This window comes from Bufo gargarizans, chromosome 7 (assembly GCF_014858855.1).
Source record: "Bufo gargarizans isolate SCDJY-AF-19 chromosome 7, ASM1485885v1, whole genome shotgun sequence".
NCBI lineage: Eukaryota > Metazoa > Chordata > Amphibia > Anura > Bufonidae > Bufo > Bufo gargarizans.
In genome coordinates this window covers 44,943,746-44,968,279 of record NC_058086.1, presented here as the reverse complement: position 1 = coordinate 44,968,279, position 24,534 = coordinate 44,943,746, and the positions used below count along the sequence as shown (strand labels likewise).

Genomic DNA, 24,534 nt, shown 5'->3' with positions numbered 1-24,534 from the left:
GACGGAAATAATACTCACGGAAAGTGGAGGCACTCGACCAGTCCGCCAATCTCAGGATGTCCTCCAGGCGAGCTCCCGAGACCGCCAAAGAGGTAGACGCCGCACCGCGCGCCGAATGAGCTGTAAACACCGAAGTGTCCACACCGGCCAGAGCCATAACCCATTTCAACCAACGGGCCAAAGTGGGGCTAGTCACCGGACCGAACGGGTGACGGATGGAGAGAAACAACTGCGGCACAACCGGAGACCTGTAAGGACGAGTCCTGGCCTCGTATTCCTTTAAACAAGCTACCGGGCACAAGGCCGGGGAAGCAGGAAAGCTGGGGTACGAAACGACCCGGATGTTCGTCTTCGTGCGTCTCGAAATGTTAAAAGACACGCCCTCCGGGGTAAAGGACCCTGGCGTCGTGGTCCAGAGCCCGCACATCAGAAACTCTCTTACAAGAAATTAAGCAAAAGAGAGTGAGCAACTTTGCGGAAAGCTGACGTAAGGAAAGGTCAGTATTGGTAGGCCAAGAGGACAAAAAGGTAAGCACCAGGGAAACATCCCAAGTGGAAGAAAACCTCGGCCGGGGAGGCCGAGACAGCCGCGCGCCTCGGAGGAGGCGCGAAACGGAAGGATGCTGTCCTGCCGGAACGCCGTCAAATCCTAGATGTGACGAAGAAATCGCCGAACGAAAAAGATTGATCGTTCTGTAAGCCTTTCCCTCTTCAAAGAGAGAGGTGAGGAATTGAAGCAACTGAGCTACAGGAGCTGAAACGGGATCCAGGTCCCGTTCCAGGCACCAGCCAGCCCAAGTTCGCCAGGCCGCCCGATAAGATTTTCGGGTGCCGGGAGCCCAAGCGTCGTCCAAGAGGCGCCTAGTTGCCTCCGAAACTCCGTCGACCGCTCCTGGAGTCCTGAGAGCCGGCAGGCCATCAAACGTAGGGATCCGTCCAGGAGCAGAGGGTGGGGAGTCCCCTGAGGGCAGCGCAGGAGAGAGGTCGGGTTCGGTAGAAGGACTGGAATGTCCACTAGAAGCTCTAGGAGAGACGGGAACCACACCTGGGAGTCCCAGAACGGGACTATCGCCACCAACTCCGCCCGATGGCGACGCACTTGGAGAAGCATCCGAGGAATCATCATGAATGGGGGAAAAGCATAGAGAAGGTCGGAGGACCAGTCCTGCAGAAACGCGTCCGCCGCCAATGCCTCCGGATCCGGGCGCCAACTGTAGAACCGAGGGAGGTGAGCGTTGAGCCGGGAGGCGAACAAGTCCACGGAAAAGGGTCCCCATCTGGATGACACCGCCGAGAAAATCGACGGGTCCAACTGCCAGTCGCTGCCGTCCGTAAGATGGCGGGAACTCCAATCCGCCCGCACGTTGTGAAGTCCCGGTAGGTACTCGGCCTGCACCATGATGTCCCTGGAGAGACAGTACGCCCAAAAGTCCTTCGCCAATCCCGCTAGAGTAGCAGACTGGGTTCCGCCCAAACGGTTGATATAGCGAACCGCTGAAATATTGTCCATCCGGAGCCGGATACATGCATTGGCCATACCGTTGGTAAAACTCTTGACGGCCAAGGAGCCGGCCAGCAACTCCAGGGCATTGATGTGCAAGTGAGTCTCGACATGCGACCAAGGACCTCCGGTGGAGACCCCGTTGCAGTGCGCTCCCCAGCCCTGGAGGCTCGCATCCGATTCGATGGTGAATTCCGGCTGGAAACCAAAAATCGCCCTGCCGTTCCAAGCCTCCAGATTGGCGATCCACCAACGGATCTCTTCTCTGGCCTCCGAATCCAATTCCACCATGTCTGCAAAGGAGGCCCCCGAGCGGAGGTGCGCAATCTTCAAGCGCTGTAGGGCCCGGTAATGCAACGGTGCCGGGAAGACCGCCTGTATGGAGGATGCCAGCAGGCCGATGATGCGGGCTAGGTGACGCAGGGACAGGTGGGCACTGGTCAACGCCCGTCGCAGTTCCTTGCGAACGGACCGTAACTTGTCCCCTGGCAGGCTGAGGGATTCTGAGATCGAGTCCACTGTGAAGCCTAGGAAGTCCAACCTCTGGGAGGGAGTGAGCCAGGACTTCTCCAAGTTGAGTAGGAAGCCGAGCGACTCTAGGAGATCCGCCGTCCATCGAAGGTGCTGCAGCAGTGTCGACCTGGATTGATGCATCAGGAGGATGTCGTCCAGGTATATTATGAGGCGTACTCCGCGACTCCTCAACCAGGCCATGACCGGACGCAGGAGTTTGGTGAAACACCACGGAGCCGACGACAAGCCGAATGGAAGGCATGTGAATCTCCAGACCTCGTCTTTCCATAGGAAGCGAAGGAGATCCCTGGAGTGGGGGGCCACCGAGACCGTAAGGTACGCGTCCTTCAGATCCAGCTTCACGAGCCAATCCCTGGGGGAGAGAAGGTCCCGAAGTAGATGGATTCCCTCCATCTTGAAGTGACGGTACCGCACGATGCTGTTTAGGGCCCGGAGATTGATGACGGGACGCATCTGACCCCCTTTTTTCTGGACCAAGAAAATGTTGCTTATTACCCCCCTTGAGTGGCCGTGAGCTCTCTCTATGGCCCTCTTGAGGAAGAGGGAAGAGAGCTCCTCGTCCACCCGGGCGGAGTCCGATCCCCTCCGAAGAGAGGACGGTGGGTGTTGCACTGAGCAAGGGGTGTCTATGAGCTCTATGGAGAAGCCTCTGACCGTCGTCAGAACCCACGGGTCTGATGTAATTAGTTCCCAAGCGTGTAAAAAATGCCGAAGCCTGCCCCCTACATAAAGTACCGAAGAATCCCCGTCCGGGGTCTGACTTACCGGATGACTTGCGGGGAGCCGTGTTTCCTCGGAAGGAACGGGAGCGCCATTGTCCCCCTCTGGATGGGAAGAACGTCTGGGGAGACCGCTGGTCTTGAAATGCAGCTCGCTGGGAGAAGGAGCCTCTGGATACACCCCTGCCTCGGGTGCTGGAGCGGCCGGACAGACGGCCCCTGTTGCTGCCGGCCCTGTGAGAGACCCGGCCCTGGAAGACTTTGCGCATAGTAGCCTGCGCCTTGTCCAGAGCGGAAAAAGTGCCGACGAAGCGGCTGAGGTCTTTTATAAAGGAGTCCCCAAAAAGCAGGCCTTCCGCCTCTTTGCCCGTCTCCGTCTGGGCAAGATTTATGAGCTTGGGGTCTATCCTAAGCAGGATGGCCTTGCGCCTTTCCACTGACAGGGATGCATTGGTTCCCCCGGCGATGCAAATCGCCCGCTGGGCCCAGCCCGTGAGCTCCTCAGGGTCAATGTGGGAACCCTCCTGTCTGGCGGACTCCGCCAATTCCATAATTTTTGCCAGTGGACCGAAAATGTCCAGGAGCTTGTCCTGGCATCCTCTAAGGGCTGAGTCTAAGCCCTTCTTGGCATTCCACCCAGACTTGGACAAAAATTGGGTCATCTTTGGATCCACAACGGGCGTGTCGCAGACCTTATGGGGAATAATGGGCCGAGGGCACTCGGCCCGCAACTTACTGCGCGCCTCCTTGGACAGAGGACGGCGGGCCCAATGCTCCAGGTAACTGCTAATTTGTGTATCGGGGAGCCACTCCGCCGATCTAGGGTGGTGGAGGGCCTCAGGATCAAACATGGGAGCCCCGGAGGAATCCAAAGGGAAATGGTCAGCAGAGGCAGAGGAGGAATCCTTAGTTAAAGGCACCGCAGGGGGAGTGGCAATAGGGTCGGACCCCAGAGGGGAGTCATCCTCCTCTGAAAAATCAGTAGCCTCTGCCGGATCCTCCGGGCCCGAACCCAGATCCGAGTCAGAGACGGCATCCGCTTGGGCTCTAGCGTGTTTCCACACCCGCGATTTATCAGCCTGGCGGGGACAAGCTCTCTTACGCGACCTCAGCGCGTCGTCTGGGGTGGTCATCAACACACCGGTCATTGTCTCCTGTCCAACAGGAGGTTCAGCAGCAAAAGAATGCTGCGCAATCTCAGGGGAAGCAAGTCTGGCCCCAGCTAGGGGGTGTGCAGACAGGGCCTGGGAGATGGTCTGTGATAAGACAGTGGACATGGAACCCCTAGCCTGTAAAATCGCATTAGACACAGAGCGCTGGATGAGCTGCGCCTGTGTGTCCGAGTCAGGGAGACTAGCATTCCCAGGGAGGGGGGAGGGGGGGGACTGGGCAGAGGGGTCCATATTGGTCCAGCACAGGGAACAGGGTACCTGCAGGAAGAAGACTGTGAGGAGAGCCTGAGGAACTATGCGTACAGCGCTAGGAGAACGAGGGGTTAATCACCCCAGGAGCGAGGGGAGCGGAGCGCAGCACAGGAGACCGGCAGCAGGCACGCAGGAACCGGAGGAAGCGAGATCTCGCGGGAACGGGAACCAAGATGGCCGCCGGATCTCGCGAGATCTCGCTCCAGCCAGCCAAAAGAGCGCGAATAGTGGGGAGAAGGCCGCCGAGCCGGGCAGCAGACGCGCGCAAAGAGGGGGCGTGGCCCACCGCCGAGGAGGCAGAAGATGGCGGTAAGGCCAGCGGCGACTGCAAAGCACAATGGGACCCCCAAGCAAAAACTCCCGAAGGGAGAAGGGGGAGAGGGAGGAACCAAACGGACCCCCAGAGGGAAGGGTCCCAGGGAAAAACGCAGCGCGCAATTAGGACCCGGGAATACTGAGGAAGGCAAGGTTGCCCTGACAGGGATAAGCCCCTGGGACAAGAATGCAGGATAACAAGGTATCCCGCTGCACAAACACTAATCCACCTAAAGGGAGGAAACAAAACAAACCCCAGGGGAGAAAATAACCAGGGGAATATACTCTAAAGCGAAATAAACCCTTAGGGAGAACAGAAACAGCTAGCAGATAAAATGAACATGTTACTTATCTGGTGAGCAGCAAGAAAGAGGAAGTACCACCTTGGACGCAGCCTTATATTGGGGCTGTAGGGGTGGGACGTATGGGTTACTATGGTGACCATTTGCATTTGTTTTTTGTTTCTCCTTGCTGCTATGGTGATCAGTAAAGGAAGAGAAAGCAATATGAAGCCTCCGTGTCTGATGTAAAACTCAGGATCAGTACAGGATAAGTAATGTATGTACACAGTGACTGCACCAGCAGAATAGTGAGTGCAGCTCTGGAGTATAATACAGGATGTAACTCAGGATCAGTACAGGATAAGTAATGTATATACACAGTGACTGCACCAGCAGAATAGTGAGTGCAGCTCTGGAGTATAATACAGAATGTAACTCAGGATCAGTACAGGATCAGCAATGTATATACACAGTGACTGCACCAGCAGAATAGTGAGTGCAGCTCTGGAGTATAATACAGAATGTAACTCAGGATCAGTACAGGATAAGTATTGTATGTACACAGTGACTGCACCAGCAGAATAGTGAAGTGCAGCTCTGGAGTATAAAAAAGGATGTAACTCAGGATCAGTACAGGATAAGTAATGTATGTATACAGTGACTGCACCAGCAGAATAGTGAGTGCAGCTCTGGAGTATAAAAAAGGATGTAACTCAGGATCAGTACAGGATAAGTAATGTATATACACAGTGACTGCACCAGCAGAATAGTGAGTGCAGCTCTGGAGTATAATACAGAATGTAACTCAGGATCAGTACAGGATCAGCAATGTATATACACAGTGACTGCACCAGCAGAATAGTGAGTGCAGCTCTGGAGTATAATACAGAATGTAACTCAGGATCAGTACAGGATAAGTATTGTATGTACACAGTGACTGCACCAGCAGAATAGTGAGTGCAGCTCTGGAGTATAAAAAAGGATGTAACTCAGGATCAGTACAGGATAAGTAATGTAATGTATGTACACAGTGACTGCACCAGCAGAATAGTGAGTGCAGCTCTGGAGTATGATACAGGATCAGTGATTGACAGCCTTCCCTCTATGACCGTGTATGCAGACATAGCTGTCAATCACTGATAGGACCGCCTCCCTGACTCCAAAGTCCAGAATGAGCAGGAATTTAAATGTATAAAATCCAAGCTTAACTGAATCTTTTCCATAAAACTCTACATCAATCTGCTCAGCTCCTCCTGCTCTATAACACACTGCCTGCAGATTACATGGTGACAGGTTCTCTCTATATATATTCTGCTCAGCTCCTCCTGCTCTATAACACGCTGCCTGCAGATTACATGGTGACAGGTTCTCTATATATAATCTGCTCAGCTCCTCCTGCTCTATAACACGCTGCCTGCAGATTACACTGTGACAGGTTCTCTTTATATATAATCTGCTCAGCTCCTCCTGCTCTATAACACGCTGCCTGCAGATTACACGGTGACAGGTTCTCTTTATATAGAATCTGCTCAGCTCCTCCTGCTCTATAACACGCTGCCTGCAGATTACACGGTGACAGGTTCTCTTTATATATAATCTGCTCAGCTCCTCCTGCTCTATAACACGCTGCCTGCAGATTACATGGTGACAGGTTCTCTTTATATATAATCTGCTCAGCTCCTCCTGCTCTATAACACGCTGCCTGCAGATTACACGGTGACAGGTTCTCTCTATATATAATCTGTTCAGCTCCTCCGGCTCTATAACACGCTGCCTGCAGATTACACGGTGACAGGTTCTCTATATATAATCTGCTCAGCTCCTCCTGCTCTATAACACGCTGTCTGCAGATTACATGGTGACAGGTTCTCTATATATATAATCTGCTCAGCTCCTCCTGCTCTATAACACACTGCCTGCAGATTACACGGTGACAGGTTCTCTTTATATAGAATCTGCTCAGCTCCTCCTGCTCTATAACACGCTGCCTGCAGATTACATGGTGACAGGTTCTCTTATATATAATCTGCTCAGCTCCTCCTGCTCTATAACACGCTGCCTGCAGATTACACGGTGACAGGTTCTCTGTATATATAATCTGCTCAGCTCCTCCTGCTCTATAACACGCTGCCTGCAGATTACATGGTGACAGGTTCTCTATATATATAATCTGCTCAGCTCCTCCTGCTCTATAACACGCTGCCTGCAGATTACACAGTGACAGGTTCTCTATATATAATCTGCTCAGCTTCTCCTGCTCTATAACACGCTGCCTGCAGATTACATAGTGACAGGTTCTCTATATATAATCTGCTCAGCTCCTCCTGCTCTATAACACGCTGCCTGCAGATTACATGGTGACAGGTTCTCTTTATATATAATCTGCTCAGCTCCTCCTGCTCTATAACACGCTGCCTGCAGATTACATGGTGACAGGTTCTCTATATATATAATCTGCTCAGCTCCTCCTGCTCTATAACACGCTGCCTGCAGATTACACGGTGACAGGTTCTCTTTATATATAATCTGCTCAGCTCCTCCTGCTCTATAATACGCTGCCTGCAGATTACATGGTGACAGGTTCTCTTTATATATAATCTGCTCAGCTCCTCCTGCTCTATAACACGCTGCCTGCAGATTACACGGTGACAGGTTCTCTTTATATATAATCTGCTCAGCTCCTCCTGCTCTATAACACGCTGCCTACAGATTACACGGTGACAGGTTCTCTCTATATATAATCTGCTCAGCTCCTCCTGCTCTATAACACGCTGCCTGCAGATTACATAGTGACAGGTTCTCTTTATATATAATCTGCTCAGCTCCTCCTGCTTTATAACACGCTGCCTGCAGATTACATGGTGACAGGTTCTCTATATATAATCTGCTCAGCTCCTCCTGCTCTATAACACGCTGCCTGCAGATTACACGGTGACAGGTTCTCTCTCTATATAATCTGCTCAGCTCCTCCTGCTCTATAACACGCTGCCTGCAGATTACATGGTGACAGGTTCTCTTTATATATAATCTGCTCAGCTCCTCCTGCTCTATAACACGCTGCCTGCAGATTACACGGTGACAGGTTCTCTCTCTATATAATCTGCTCAGCTCCTCCTGCTCTATAACACGCTGCCTGCAGATTACACGGTGACAGGTTCTCTCTATATATAATCTGCTCAGCTCTTCCTGCTCTATAACACACTGCCCGCAGATTACATGGTGACAGGTTCTCTATATATAATCTGCTCAGCTCCTCCTGCTCTATAACACACTGCCCGCAGATTACATGGTGACAGGTTCTCTTTATATATAATCTGCTCAGCTCCTCCTGCTCTATAACACGCTGCCTGCAGATTACACGGTGACAGGTTCTCTATATATATAATCTGCTCAGCTCCTCCTGCTCTATAACACGCTGCCTGCAGATTACACGGTGACAGGTTCTCTATATATAATCTGCTCAGCTCCTCCTGCTCTATAACACGCTGCCTGCAGATTACACGGTGACAGGTTCTCTATATATAATCTGCTCAGCTCCTCCTGCTCTATAACACGCTGCCTGCAGATTACATGGTGACAGGTTCTCTATATATAATCTGCTCAGCTCCTCCTGCTCTATAACACGCTGCCTGCAGATTACACGGTGACAGGTTCTCTATATATAATCTGCTCAGCTCCTCCTGCTCTATAACACGCTGCCTGCAGATTACATGGTGACAGGTTCTCTATATATAATCTGCTCAGCTCCTCCTGCTCTATAACACGCTGCCTGCAGATTACATGGTGACAGGTTCTCTATATATAATCTGCTCAGCTCCTCCTGCTCTATAACACGCTGCCTACAGATTACATGGTGACAGGTTCTCTTTATATATAATCTGCTCAGCTCCTCCTGCTCTATAACACGCTGCCTGCAGATTACATGGTGACAGGTTCTCTATATATAATCTGCTCAGCTCCTCCTGCTCTATAACACGCTGCCTACAGATTACATGGTGACAGGTTCTCTTTATATATAATCTGCTCAGCTCCTCCTGCTCTATAACACGCTGCCTGCAGATTACATGGTGACAGGTTCTCTTATATATAATCTGCTCAGCTCCTCCTGCTCTATAACACGCTGCCTGCAGATTACACGGTGACAGGTTCTCTATATATATAATCTGCTCAGCTCCTCCTGCTCTATAACACGCTGCCTGCAGATTACACGGTGACAGGTTCTCTTATATATAATCTGCTCAGCTCCTCCTGCTCTATAACACGCTGCCTGCAGATTACACGGTGACAGGTTCTCTATATATAATCTGCTCAGCTCCTCCTGCTCTATAACACGCTGCCTGCAGATTACATGGTGACAGGTTCTCTTTATATATAATCTGCTCAGCTCCTCCTGCTCTATAACACGCTGCCTGCAGATTACACGGTGACAGGTTCTCTTATATATAATCTGCTCAGCTCCTCCTGCTCTATAACACGCTTGCCTGCAGATTACACGGTGACAGGTTCTCTGTATATATAATCTGCTCAGCTCCTCCTGCTCTATAACACGCTGCCTGCAGATTACATGGTGACAGGATCTCTGTATATATAATCTGCTCAGCTCCTCCTGCTCTATAACACGTTGCCTGCAGATTACACGGTGACAGGTTCTCTGTATATATAATCTGCTCAGCTCCTCCTGCTCTATAACATGCTGCCTGCAGATTACATTGTGACAGGTTCTCTTTATATATAATCTGCTCAGCTCCTCTTGCTCTATAACACACTGCCTGCAGATTACATGGTGACAGGTTCTCTTTATATATAATCTGCTCAGCTCCTCCTGCTCTATAACACGCTGCCTGCAGATTACATGATGACAGGTTCTCTTTATATATAATCTGCTCAGCTCCTCCTGCTCTATAACACGCTGCCTGCAGATTACATGGTGACAGGTTCTCTCTATATATAATCTGCTCAGCTCCTCCTGCTCTATAACACGTTGCCTGCAGATTACATGGTGACAGGTTCTCTGTATATATAATCTGCTCAGCTCCTCCTGCTCTATAACACGCTGCCTGCAGATTACACGGTGACAGGTTCTCTATATATAATCTGCTCAGCTCCTCCTGCTCTATAACACGCTGCCTGCAGATTACATGGTGACAGGTTCTCTATATATAATCTGCTCAGCTCCTCCTGCTCTATAACACGCTGCCTGCAGATTACACGGTGACAGGTTCTCTATATATAATCTGCTCAGCTCCTCCTGCTCTATAACACGCTGCCTGCAGATTACACGGTGACAGGTTCTCTATATATAATCTGCTCAGCTCCTCCTGCTCTATAACACGCTGCCTGCAGATTACATGGTGACAGGTTCTCTATATATAATCTGCTCAGCTCCTCCTGCTCTATAACACGCTGCCTGCAGATTACATGATGACAGGTTCTCTTTATATATAATCTGCTCAGCTCCTCCTGCTCTATAACACGCTGCCTACAGATTACACGGTGACAGGTTCTCTTTATATATAATCTGCTCAGCTCCTCCTGCTCTATAACACGCTGCCTGCAGATTACATGGTGACAGGTTCTCTATATATAATCTGCTCAGCTCCTCCTGCTCTATAACACGCTGCCTGCAGATTACATGGTGACAGGTTCTCTATATATAATCTGCTCAGCTCCTCCTGCTCTATAACACGCTGCCTGCAGATTACATGGTGACAGGTTCTCTATATATAATCTGCTCAGCTCCTCCTGCTCTATAACACACTGCCTGCAGATTACACAGTGACAGGTTCTCTTTATATATAATCTGCTCAGCTCCTCCTGCTCTATAACATGCTATCTGCAGATCAGACACCAGTTCCCTTTAAACTATTTTACTGGAAAGATAGCTTGACTATAAACACAATTTTTGGGGTGACTGCAGACATTTCTGCGCTGATCGGGGGAGGGAAAGTAAAAATAAAAGTTGTGAAATATTGACGCTTGTACATACCAGAGGTAGATTCTTCTCTCTACGCGAGGCTTCATGCAGCGCATTGCTTCTTCTGGCAACCCAAGCCGGTGATCTCACAGGGAGACGTCATCTGGCACCAAAAGATTTGCAAATGGCTTTTGCACAAAGTCCCCAATGAGTACAAGTAATACTACCTTCCGCCCTGAGATTAGAGCTGAGTGTAGAACTTTCCTGTAAGACTAGATCGTCTGGCCGCGCTCCCATTGCTGATTACTTTACTTTCAGGTTCTGTTCCCAAAAAAAGGATCTATAAAAAGCCTTTATCGCGGTGTGTGCCGGGCGGGAGGCAGGTGGCGCTCATCACAGAGGACAGGGCTTAGGCCTCCCTCACATTTCCATATCGGCATTACCAACGTGAAAAAAAGCGTCCTTATTTAATCCGTGAAGGATCCATTGATGGTTCGTGTGTCCGTTTTTTTTTTCCCTCCGTGCGTCATCCATAATCCACAGACGTTGCTCAGCTGAAAATTAATTTCAAGAGCTTTTCCTATCCATCTTCCACGAAAAAACTGATTTTTTTTTTACGGACCCATGGACATCAACAGGCGTGTTTGGTCCGCGTCACGTAAAAAAAATACCGATGTGTGAACAGACACATTCAAATCAATGGGCACGTGTGCTGTCTGTGGAAAATGCGTGAAAAACGGAAGTGTGTGGACGAGGCGATTCAAATTTTATTTATATAGCGCCGACATATTCCGCAGTGCTGCAGTCCGTCATGGTCATTGCTCCACGTTTAAATTGTCTCACGACGACTTCTTGGTAAATTGCAGATGGCTCAATACAACGCAGCAACGTGATGCGAAGGACCCCGCCCCCGCTCTGCACCCCCGCACCCAGGTTTGTAATATCTTCTCATTGGTTATCATGAATTGTACGACCCAGGTCATTTATCTCGGTGACATAGTTTTCAGTTTTCAGTCATTTTGCACAATTTTTTCCACAATGTTTCAGTTTTTCTACTGTGCTCTTGACTGGAGATCGTCGGCCAGCTGCTGTTGACGGACCTGATTTTCTTATATTGTGTTTGTTTCAGCATTTAATTTCATCCTGTAGTAAAAGGACTGAGAGAGATTGGCGCATAAAGCACCTTTATACCCCCTGTCAGTGAGCAACGTCCGCCAGAGTGCACACGTAGCAGAGTCCGCCAGAGTGCACCCGTAGCAGAGTCCGCCAGAGTGCACCCGTAGCAGAGTCCGCCAGAGTGCACCCGTAGCAGAGTCCGCCAGAGTGCACCCGTAGCAGAGTCCGCCAGAGTGCACCCGTAGCAGAGTCCGCCAGAGTGCACCCGTAGCAGAGTCCGCCAGAGTGCACCCATAGCAGGGCCCACCACAGTGCACCCATAGCAGAGTCCGCCACAGTGCACCCATAGCAGGCCTTGACACAGTGCACCCATAGCAGGGCCTGCCACAGTGCACCCATAGCAGAATCCGCCACAGTGCACCCATAGCAGGGCCTGCCACAGTGCACCCATAGCAGGGCCTGCCACAGTGCACCCATAGCAGAGTCCGTCACAGTGCACCCATAAGAGAGTCCGCCACAGTGCACCCATAGCAGGGCCTGCCACAGTGCACCCATAGCAGAGTCCGTCACAGTGCACCCATAGCAGGGCCTGCCACAGTGCACCCATAGCAGAGTCCGTCACAGTGCACCCATAAGAGAGTCCGCCACAGTGCACCCATAGCAGGGCCTGCCACAGTGCACCCATAGCAGAGTCCGCCACAGTGCACCCATAACAGAGTCCGCCACAGTGCACCCATAGCAGGGCCTGCCACAGTGCACCCATAGCAGAGTCCATCACAGTGCACCCATAGCAGAGTCCGCTAGAGTGCACCAATAGCAGAGTCCGCCACAGTGCACCCATAGCAGAGTCCATCACAGTGCACCCATAGCAGAGTCCGCCAGAGTGCACCAATAGCAGAGTCCGCCACAGTGCACCCATAGCAGAGTCCGCCACAGTGCACCCATAACAGGGCCAACCACGGTGCACCCATAACAGGGCCAACCACGGTGAACCCATAACAGGGCCCACCGCGGTCCGCCCATAACTTTTAAATGGGGATCAGGAGGTCCCCTTTATGTCCAGGTATTTGGCAGTAATACGCAGCCTGTGAATGTGGCCATGTATTCTGCAGTGGCAGGAATCATTTTCTTGATTTACAGGAAATCCCCAGTCTGAATTCTTCTATTGAATATATCCTCACAGAGCGCAGTGTCTCCTGGTCCAGAAGCTGCGCGCCTCCGCCCCAGAGCATGCACTCTCCAAATAAACAAAACCCTGTCTGCAGTGTGCCCTGCACAGTCCTGACCACCAGCTCTCTGACACTGCCCCCTGGTGGCTGTGCCCCAGCATTGCAAGTCTGCACATACTGCACCCAGATGAGGTGCTAGAAACATGTTAATCTAATTTTAATAGAGGGAAATGTGATTTTCTGATTCGATTCACACTCTAAAATTAATAACAATAATTTAAAAAAATTCTCTTTATTGCAAATTTGGGGTAGCATCTTATTTCCAGCGCAGACTGAAGGGGAACAAAGCTGTTATTCATTATAGGCAATGAGCAGGCCGTGTTTAGACATTTGATCTCTCAATTTCAATATATATTTATTATAAAACACAGATATATAAGCACATTTTACCTAAAGCCAAAATAATACCGCCATACAATGCCTCAATAGTAAATGCATATAGTATACAAATAATACTGTCATATAGTGCCCATGTAACTCTGCCAAAATACTGCCAGGCAAAGCTCAATTTCGGCATTTGGAAGCATCAAGTGATGTCCATTGTAAAAATGAATGAATTGGGATCTGTTTTGATGTGTTTCGCCAACAAACAAGTGTGAACAGACCCGAATGCAGTGTAAAGAATGGAGGTCACCAAAGTGATCGCTAAACCAGCTTATATGGAAACTACCTTTGAGCTTTTAAAGCAAAGATCCACTGAAACTTGAGAATTCGCAAAGCACTGAGAACCAGGGCTCTAGGAAACTGAGATGTAAGCAGGTATTTGCACAAAAAACGTCAGATTTACTATTGAACATGTGCCAAAAATTTGCCAGAAAAGTTGCATACGCGCAGACATGTTTTCTGTCCCACCCAACAAGGGAGCGCAGTTTAGAGGAAATGGGCCTGACTTCAATGCATACATAAGTGTTACATATGTCCGTTTTCCCGCACCCCCCTTCCCCACTGGAGTTAGTTTTTAACTTTTTTTCCAACTTTTTAAAACTTGCAACTTGATAAATCTGGAGCGCAGCTGATGAAGAGAGCTGGTGTGATTTTGAGACAGTTAGGCCTCTTGCACACGACCGTATGGCTTTTTCTGTATTTCGCGGTCTGCAAAAATCGGATACGCAAAAAATACAGATGACATCCGTGTGCATTCTGTTTTTTTTTTTGCTGAATGGAACATCTAGACCCTAATAGAACAGTCCTATCCTTGTCCGTTATGCGGACAATAATAGGACATGTTCTATCTTTGAACGGAACAGAAATACGGAAACGGAATGCATATGGAGTACATTCCGTTTTTTTGCCGACCCATTGAAATTAATGGTTCCATATACGGTCCAGATATGGAACGCAAAAAACGTTACGTAAACGGAAAAAAAACGTTTATGTGCATGCGGCCTTAACCCCAAATGTCGCTAAATGCTATTCTTTGCCAGAATTCCTGCCTGCAGGGTTTGATACATTCCCAGCTTAGTTACAAAGGCCTAATAATAAATTTGGCGCATCGCTCGTCAGTCCGTGCATCATAAACTTAAATCTATGCCAGCTATGAACTGGCATGGGGAAGTCAGATGCCCACCAAATCTGAGCTCTCATCAGAAAGCCTAGATTATTATTGAATGAAAAATGCTGAACTAGGTTTAGTCCGCAAAAACGATTTCCGTTGCTCCGTGATCCGTGTCCGTTTTTTCTTCTGTGGGTCTTCCTTGATTTTTGGAGGATCCACAGACATTAAAAATGAAAAAAAAATCTAAGTCAAGTTTGCCTTTGAAATGATAGGAAAAAACGGACACGGATCACGGACGCGGATGACAATCTTGTGTGCATCCGTGATTTTTCACGGACCCATTGACTTGAATGGGTCCGTGAACCGTTGTCCGTGAAAAAAATAGGACAGGTCATATTTTTTTCATGGACTGGAAACACGGATCACGGACGAGGATGCCAAACGGTGCATTTTCCGATTTTTCCACGGACCCATTGAAAGTCAATGGGTCCGCGGAAAAAAACGGAAAACGGAACAACGGCCGCGGATGCACACAACGGTCGTGTGCATGAGGCCTTATTGGTAAGTCAGATATTTGCAGTCAAAGGCATAACTATAGCCATAGCACTTGCTATAGGGCCCAGAGGTTTGGGGGGCCCAATCAGGTGCAAGAACATTGAACCTATTTGTGAGGAATAGTAATATGCCAACTTTTTGCTATATTATGTGTTTTTAATAAATGGTGCCTATGATTTTTGCTACTTATAATGCTGTTTTAGTATTCTTACACTAGGCGGTGGGGCGCCCCATCTTATTATGCTGTGAATTATAATTAGGCTCCAGCAACAGCCACACAATAAACAATGTAACAGGATGTCCATACAAATATGATAGCATATTGGTGTTTTTCCAGTTTTGATAAATAATTATGCTTTCCATAAAAAGGATTTCCAATTTCCCATCACTCTTATTGCATTAAATTATCTAAGCCGGTTTTGATCATTTGTGTTTACTGTAATACTTATTTCAGGAAGATAAAATCTGTCTCCTTTGAGAATTACCACAAGACGTGGAGTGAAATTGCCACATCAAAGACAGACCAGAGTGTAAAGCATAAAAGTAAGCCACAAGGAATACTTCAGAGAAAACATTGTCATAAAACTACTATAATACTGCTAAATATGTACAAGAATATAACTACTATAATACTGCTCCTATGTACAAGAATATAACTACTATAATACTGCTCCTATGTACAGGAATATAACTACTATAATACTGCCTCCTATGTACAAGAATATAACTACTATAATACTGCCTCCTATGTACAAGAATATAACTACTATAATACTGCCTCCTATGTACAAGAATATAACTACTATAATACTGCCTCTATGTACAAGAATATAACTACTATAATACTGCTCCTATGTACAAGAATATAACTACTATAATACTGCTCCTATGTACAAGAATATAACTACTGTAATACTGCCTCCATATGTACAAGAATAACTACTAATACTGCTCTATTAAAGAATATAACTACTATAATACTGCCTCCTATGTACAAGAATATACTACTATAATACTGCTCTTATGTACAAGAATATAACTACTATAATACGGCTCTATGTACAAGAATATACTACTATAATACTGCCTCTATGTACAAGAATATAACTACTATAATACTGCCTTCTATGTACAAGAATATAACTACTATAATACTGCTCCTATGTACAAGAATATAACTACTATAATACTGCTCCTATGTACAAGAATATAACTACTATAATACTGCCTCCTATGTACAAGAATATAACTACTATAATACTGCTCCTATGTACAAGAATATAACTACTATAATACTGCCTCCTATGTACAAGAATATAACTACTATAATACTGCTCCTATGTACAAGAATATAACTACTATAATACTGCCTCTATGTACAAGAATATAACTACTATAATACTGCTCCTATGTACAAGAATATAACTACTATAATACTGCCTCCTATGTACAAGAATATAACTACTATAATACTGCCTTCTATGTACAAGAATATAACTACTATAATACTGCCTCCTATGTACAAGAATATAACTACTATAATACTGCTCCTATGTACAAGAATATAACTACTATAATACTGCTCCTATGTACAAGAATATAACTACTATAATACTGCTCCTATGTACAAGAATATAACTACTATAATACTGCTCCTATGTACAAGAATATAACTACTATAATACTGCTCCTATGTACAAGAATATAACTACTATAATACTGCCTCTATGTACAAGAATATAACTACTATAATACTGCCTCCTATGTACAAGAATATAACTACTATAATACTGCCTCCTATGTACAAGAATATAACTACTATAATACTGCTCCTATGTACAAGAATATAACTACTATAATACTGCTCCTATGTTACAAGAATATAACTACTATAATACTGCTCTATGTACAAGAATAGAACTACTATAATACTGCTCCTATGTACAAGAATATAACTACTATAAATACTGCTCCTATGTACAAGAATATAACTACTATAATACTGCCTCCTATGTACAGGAATATAACTACTATAATACTGCCTCCTATGTACAAGAATATAACTACTATAATACTGCCTCCTATGTACAAGAATATAACTACTATAATACTGCTCCTATGTACTAGAATATAACTACTATAATACTGCTCTATGTACAAGAATATAACTACTATAATACTGCCTTCTATGTACAAGAATATAACTACTATAATACTGCCTCCTATGTACAGAATATAACTACTATAATACTGCTCCTATGTACAAGAATATAACTACTATAATACTGCTCCTATGTACAAGAATATAACTACTATAATACTGCTCCTATGTACAAGAATATAACTACTATAATACTGCTCTATGCTACAAGAATATATACTACTATAATACTGCCTCCTATGTACAAGAATATAACTACTATAATACTGCCTCCTATGTACAAGAATATAACTACTATAATACTGCCTCCTATGTACAAGAATATAACTACTATAATACTGCTCCTATGTACAAGAATATAACTACTATAATACTGCTTCTATGTACAAGAATATAACTACTATAATACTGCTCTATGCACAAGAATATAACTACTATAATACTGCTCTATGTACAAGAATATAACTACTATAATACTGCCTCCTATGTACAAGAATATAACTACTATAATACTGCTCCTATGTACAAGAATATAACTACTATAATACTGCTCCTATGTACAAGAATATAACTACTATAATACTGCTCCTATGTACAAGAATATAACTACTATAATACTGCTCTTATGCTACAAGAATATAACTACTATAATACTGCTCTATGTACAAGAATATAACTACTATAATACTGCCTTCTATGTACAAGAATATAACTACTATAATACTGCCTCCTATGTACAAGAATATAACTACTATAATACTGCCTCCTATGTACAGGAATATAACTACTATAATACTGCTCCTATGTACAAGAATATAACTACTATAATACTGCTCCTATGTACAAGAATATAACTACTATAATACTGCTCCTATGTACTAGAATATAACTACTATAATACTGCCTCCTATGTACAAGAATATAACTACTATAATACTGCCTCCTATGTACAAGAATATAACTACTATAATACTGCCCCTATGTACAGGAATATAACTACTATAATACTGCCTCCTATGTACAAGAATATAACTACTATAATACTGCCTCCTATGTACAAGAATATAACTACTATAATACTGCCTCCTATGTACAGGAATATAACTACTATAATACTGCTCCTATGTACTAGAATATAACTACTATAATACTGCTCTTATGTACAAGAATATAACTGCTATAATACTGCTCCTATGTACAAGAATATAACTACTGTAATACTGCTCCTATGTACAAGAATATAACTGCTATAATACTGCTCCTATGTACAAGAATATAACTACTATAATACTGCTCCTATGTACAAGAATATAACTACTATAATACTGCTCCTATGTACAAGAATATAACTACTATAATACTGCTCCTATATACAGGAATATAACTACTATAATACTGCTTCTATGTACAAGAATATAACTACTATAATACTGCCTCCTATGTACAAGAATATAACTACTATAATACTGCTCCTATATACAAGAATATAACTACTATAATACTGCTCCTATGTACAAGAATATAACTACTATATGCTGCAGGTGCTCCCTATTTGGTTGCCAAACTCATATTTTACAGAAATACGGAGGATATTCACACGCTTCCTGTGGAATGGGAAATCTCCGCGTATAGCTTATTCGGTTCTCACAAGGGACAGAAGGTTTGGTGGTTTTGGGATGCCAGATGTGAAATTATATTATAATGCAGTACAGCTCTGTAGATGTGTGGCTATCATGACTCGTCATTCTGGTTCTCTTTGCTCCCGCCTTGAAAAGGTACTGTTCACGAACCAAGAACTACTTACTTTGTGGGGCATTAGGCCTCTTTCGGCCAATCACTACTACTCCTCTCCGGTTTGGAAGGGTATGCTGGTTGAATGGTCCAAAATGGTCCTGTCTCGCATTTTTAATTTTCCTAACCCTAGTATGCCACTTAACTTGTTACAAAGCCACATCCACCCCTCTGTGTTAAACCCCTCCGGGATTTGGTCTAAGCTCGCTGACATTCCTCTGCGGGATGTCCTTCTCCCGGATGGCAGTTTGAACTGGGATTCAGTGGTGGACCTCCCTGAGGTTAAAGCTGCGCCTTTTTTCCACTTAGCAGATTTTAAACGAGACATTAAAAAGTGTACTGGGCCCTTTGCAGGTAATAGTTCCCCCTCCTGGCTTGAAAAGAAGGTTTTGGCTACTAAACCTCCCCTTAGACCGTTATCCCAGATGTATAAAGAAATACTTTCTTCATTACCCCCAGAGCTACATTATGTGGTCTCTTGGGAGCGGGAGCTCTCCATGTCTCTTACGGAGCCGGAGAAGGCGTCCATCCTGGCCCACTCGCACGGCTTCAGTCGTTGTGTGAGGATTCAGGAGAATTCCTTTAAGCTTCTCAGTAGATGGTACAAAACACCCGAGTTCTTGCATAAATTAAACCCTGAGGTCCCTGAATCGTGTTGGAGATGTGGTACAGGTATTGGGTCTTTGTCGCATATTTGGTGGTTTTGTCACAAGATTCAACCGTTTTGGAAATCAATTGAGACAGAGGTTAATCAAATATGCAACACTAAGGTTTCGATAGATGCTAAACTGGTGCTCTTATGGTGCCCTAACAGCTCTCTGACTCCCTCTAAACATGACCTCCCCACGATGCTGCTTACAGCAGCTAAGTTACTTATTCCCTTTTTGTGGAAGAATGACTCCCCACCGACTCTCCATATGTGGACGGACAAGGTGGACCAGATTTACCGTTTCGAGGAGCTTGCGCATTGGGAGACTAACTCACGTGCTCGCTTCTTAAAATTGTGGTCCCCATGGAAAGTTCATAGAAATTTTACATGATAGAGCAGAAGTTATCTCACTTCCTCGTTTCCCCCCCCTCCTCCCTTTCCTCCCTCCTGATTGTCCCTTCCCTTCTTCCCTTTGTACATTTTTATTTGGTGTTTCTTATTGACTATGGCAAGATTGCTTGTATTGTCTATGCATGATGTATATGCCAGATGAGCATTTGGAGATTTGTCATCACCACTGTACTGTCATGTATGGGTCTCGGCCCTGATCTTTTGCTCTCTTTCAATAAAAAGAAATATGGTTAAGAATATAACTACTATAATACTGCTCCTATGTACAAGAATATAACTACTATAATACTGCTCCTATGTACAAGAATATAACTACTATAATACTGCTCCTATGTACAAGAATATAACTACTATAATACTGCTCCTATGTACAAGAATATAACTACTATAATACTGCCTCCTATATACAAGAATATAACTACTATAATACTGCTCCTATGTACAAGAATATAACTGCTATAATACTGCTCCTATGTACAAGAATATAACTACTATAATACTGCTCCTATGTACAAGAATATAACTACTATAATACTGCTCCTATGTACAGGAATATAACTACTATAATACAACTCCTATGTACAAGAATATAAATATTATAATACTGCTGTCACGCCTTGCCCTGTGAATGTGCGGAGGTCTGTCAGACTGGCTGCACATGTCTGACTACTTTGTTTGTTTTGATTTGGGTTTGAGCTGGATCCACCTTCCCTCAGGTGTACTGGGTTTCATTGTTAGTGAGGCTTTTTATCCCTCTTTCCCCCAGTTGCCTGTGCGGGTTATAGTTCTTTCCTGGGAGCTCTTGATTTGTGGTGGATCGTCTGCTCCAGCTCCTTCTCAAGATAAGTCCTCTCCTTCATTTCCCTTTGTGTGTTTTATCTAGGCCTCTAGGAAGACGCTTACTTCCTCCTGATTTGAAGAAGCAGGTTGCCTCTTCCCTTTTCCCTGCTGCTTAGGGTTTGCCCAGGGTGTTTAGGTTTAAGCACAAGGGCATGTGCATGTCCACCCTAAGGGTATGCACATGGGCACAGCAGTTTAGGGAAAGCTTTTAGGGACCGCTAGGAGGTGACTCTTTTCTCCCTAGCTTTTGGGACTAGTCGTTTGTTCTGGTGGTTTTCCCATGTTTGGTTATTTCCCTGCTTACCTACCTGTCGTGATATCTGCCTCCTATGTACAGGAATATAACTTTATTTTCCGTATTTGTGGTATGGATTCCTAGATTTTCTGATCTCACTTCTTTATAACAGAATCAAGAACATCAACTAAAGAATTGGAAGAGATGAGGAATGGAAATAAAGTGTAAGTACGGGGTGTTACAAAGCAGATGCCCAGGTCCCTGCAGCCCATGTGATATTCTACAGGAATAGATGATGTATTTTGTATTTGCAGATACAGCATCTTTATTCATGGACTCCTTAGTGACCGGACGAGCAGAGCGGAGCATGCTGGGGGATGTACGCTGTGCAGATTGACAGGTATGAGGTGTCAGGTGCTGGATACACGGTATGGCTGTATTATTGGAGGTCCTAAGAACAGGATAAGATTGTCTCTTCAATATGTTTCAGCAATGATCCTCCATATCATAGTAACATAGATTGTTAAGCTGAAAGAAGCCCTCCTTCCATCCAGTTCAGTCTGTTATCCTGCATGCTGATCCAGAGGAAGGGGGGGGGGGGGGAAGGGAGGTAGAAGGCAATTTTCCTAATTTAAGGGGGGGGGAAATTATTTCCCGACTCCAATCAGGCATCAGAATAACTCCCCGGATCAACAACCTGTATCTAGTAACTATATCCTGTAATATTATTACACTCCAGAAATACATCCATATTTATACATAGTTATTAGATCTCCCCTTAGTTATTTTCATTGTGTTACTCCAAGATAGCATCTCTTAGAAAACCTTCAAACAGTTTACCCACGTCAGATGTTAAACTTACCGGCCTATAGTTTCCGGGCTCTGTTTTTGGACCCTTTTTGAATATTGGCACCACATTTGCTATGCGCCAATCCTGTGGAACACTCCCTGTCAATATGGAGTCCTTAAATATCAGAAATAATTGTCTGTCTATGACATTACTTAATTCTCTTAGGATACAGTGGTGTATGCCATCTGGTACCGGCGATTTGTCTATTTTAATCTTTTTAAGACGCTGCTGTACTTCTTCCTGGTTCAGACAGGGCACTTTTAATGGGGAATTTAGGCCTCATGCACACAGCCGTTGTTTGGGTCCGCATCCGAGTTGCCGTTTTGGCGGCTCGGATGAAGACCCATTCACTTCAATGGGGCCGCAAAAGTTGCGGACAGCACTGCGTGTGCTGTCCGCATCCGTTGCTCAGTTCCGCGGCCCCGATAAAAAAATATAACATGTCCTATTCTTGTCCGTGTTTTGCGGACAAGAATAGGCATTTATATTGACGGCCGCCCGTTCCGTTCCGCGGAAGGCACACGGGCGGCTTCCGTTTTTTTTAGGACTGCAAAAAATGGAACGGTCGTGTGCATGTAGCCTTACTCTTACATTCTGCATTGCATCTGACAATTTAGTTTCCTCAGTGAATACAGTAGAGAGAAAAATATTGGCTGCTTTTATTTGCTTTATACATATACAGTTAGTTTTTTTCCTTATAGTTTTTTAACGCTAACCTCCTTTTTTAGTGATTTAAATGCGCTATTTTTGTCATTTACTGCTTCCTTAACATTTCTCTTTATCCGCATTGGATTTTTTTCTTGTTCCTCACCCTTTTATTCCTATCCATTTGAGGGAAATTAGATTTTTAGATTATTTGGGGACAAGAACTGACTCAGAGCAAGAAAATGCTACAAAACAGGCAACGGGAAAGAAAATATAATACATGTATACTTTATAAATGTTACATTATATCTATGTACATGTTATACTCCTCAATGACCACTGGAGGGCAGAGGTGATTTTCATATCCAATAGTCATATAGTTTTGCTTAGATTGAGATTCACATCTGGCAAATTTATAATAATTATATTTTAATTTCTATTCATTTATTTATTTAACATTATTCCATCTGCAAAACTGGCACAAACTGTACAGGACTTTCTGTAAAAAAAAAAAAAATCATAATAGAAGTTCTATGGGGGGGGGGGGGGATGGTTTGTTAACTCCACCTATATCATGCACAAGGCCTCAGGAAGCTCAGCTATGAGGAGCTGTTTGCTGTGGTCTCATGGTGTAGAGCTGCTTTAGCTGCCCCTCTGCTGCCGATGTTATGGGGGGACAGTGGGGTCCCTGAGGTGTACTCTTCCTTATATATATTTTATTTCTTGTCCTTAGAGGGTCACATTTTGGCATCCATTGTAGATATGAAAGCTGATGCTGAGAGTAGTTTCCAGAAGAGGCATCACACAGACAACACGCCGGCATCATCTGCCCGGGAGGCAGAACCACTGGAGGATGAAGTGGACAATTTGGTGGCCTGGACAAATACCCTCAGCGCTGAGCTACTGGAAGACTGATTGATGGGCGGTTCCATCCTTAAAAGTATTAACCCCCAATCCCTCTTACATTGCCCAATTAGGGGGATAGAACTAAGTAGGGGATATATTTGATAACCAGTTGCTGACTGTTTTCCATAGGAAGCAGCAGAACTGTGAGTGCAGCTCCGGAGTATAATAAAGAAAGTTGAGTATCTATGTCATGTCCTGCTCCATATGATTAGCACTGATGTCTTGCAGACCTGAAGTTCTGGGTTCAAATCCAACCAAGGGCAACATCTGTAATTTGAAATTTGTATGTTTTCCCCATGAAGTTAGATTGCTCCAGTGGGGACGGGGACCGATTTGGGGGACGTTAATGTCTGTACAGCGCTGCAGAATATGTAAGCGCTATATGACTAAATAAAACCTGCTGCAGATCATCAACACAATGTTTATTTGTATGATTCCAACCTCCATGGGTCACAATATTTTACTTCCCCAAACCTGAGCCAGCTCTTTTAAGAAAGAGTGGTCATTCCACATTCTACCACTAGATGGTGACATCAGACAGCAGTCACTGATCGTCCCACACAGTCTAGCAATGTGTTTTTGGCTGCAGTTTTTTTATTCTGTCTCCACCTCCCCATAGGTTTATATGAGTATACGTGAAGAGTGCCCACGTATAATCCAAGTACTTGACCTTACAGCTCAACCTGACAGGTTATTTGTCACATCAAAAAACATTTAATATTTATGATAAACGTCATCACTGCCTGGTCCTGTCAATCAAAGTGCAGAGGGCGTGGTAGACCTGAGCCTCCAGGTGTAACGGCAACGCCCCCGATGCGCCTATTGGTTAATTTGCATATATTATAACATTATTTTTCTCAGCAATGCGGCCACATATAAACATGGGACCAACACAGATGCCTTCAGCTGCCAAGTGCACATGGAACAGGTCAGCCAGTGTCATAGGTACAGAACTGCTGACAG

The 24,534-nt window shown here is 45.1% G+C and overlaps 1 protein-coding gene across 1 annotated transcript in view; it reads left to right on the top strand.

Annotated features, from left to right (window-relative positions):
• Nucleotides 1-23,864, top strand: part of LOC122943680 (ubiquitin-conjugating enzyme E2 U-like) — a 47,625-nt gene extending 23,761 nt beyond the window's left edge. The window contains exons 7-11 of the mRNA XM_044301601.1: nucleotides 11,555-11,621; nucleotides 15,538-15,626; nucleotides 21,343-21,394; nucleotides 21,485-21,570; nucleotides 23,399-23,864. Coding sequence (XP_044157536.1) covers nucleotides 11,555-11,621; nucleotides 15,538-15,626; nucleotides 21,343-21,394; nucleotides 21,485-21,570; nucleotides 23,399-23,580 — 476 coding nt within the window. The 3' untranslated portion in view covers nucleotides 23,581-23,864. The remainder of the gene's footprint in view (nucleotides 1-11,554; nucleotides 11,622-15,537; nucleotides 15,627-21,342; nucleotides 21,395-21,484; nucleotides 21,571-23,398) is intronic.
• Nucleotides 23,865-24,534: the final 670 nt, after the last annotated feature.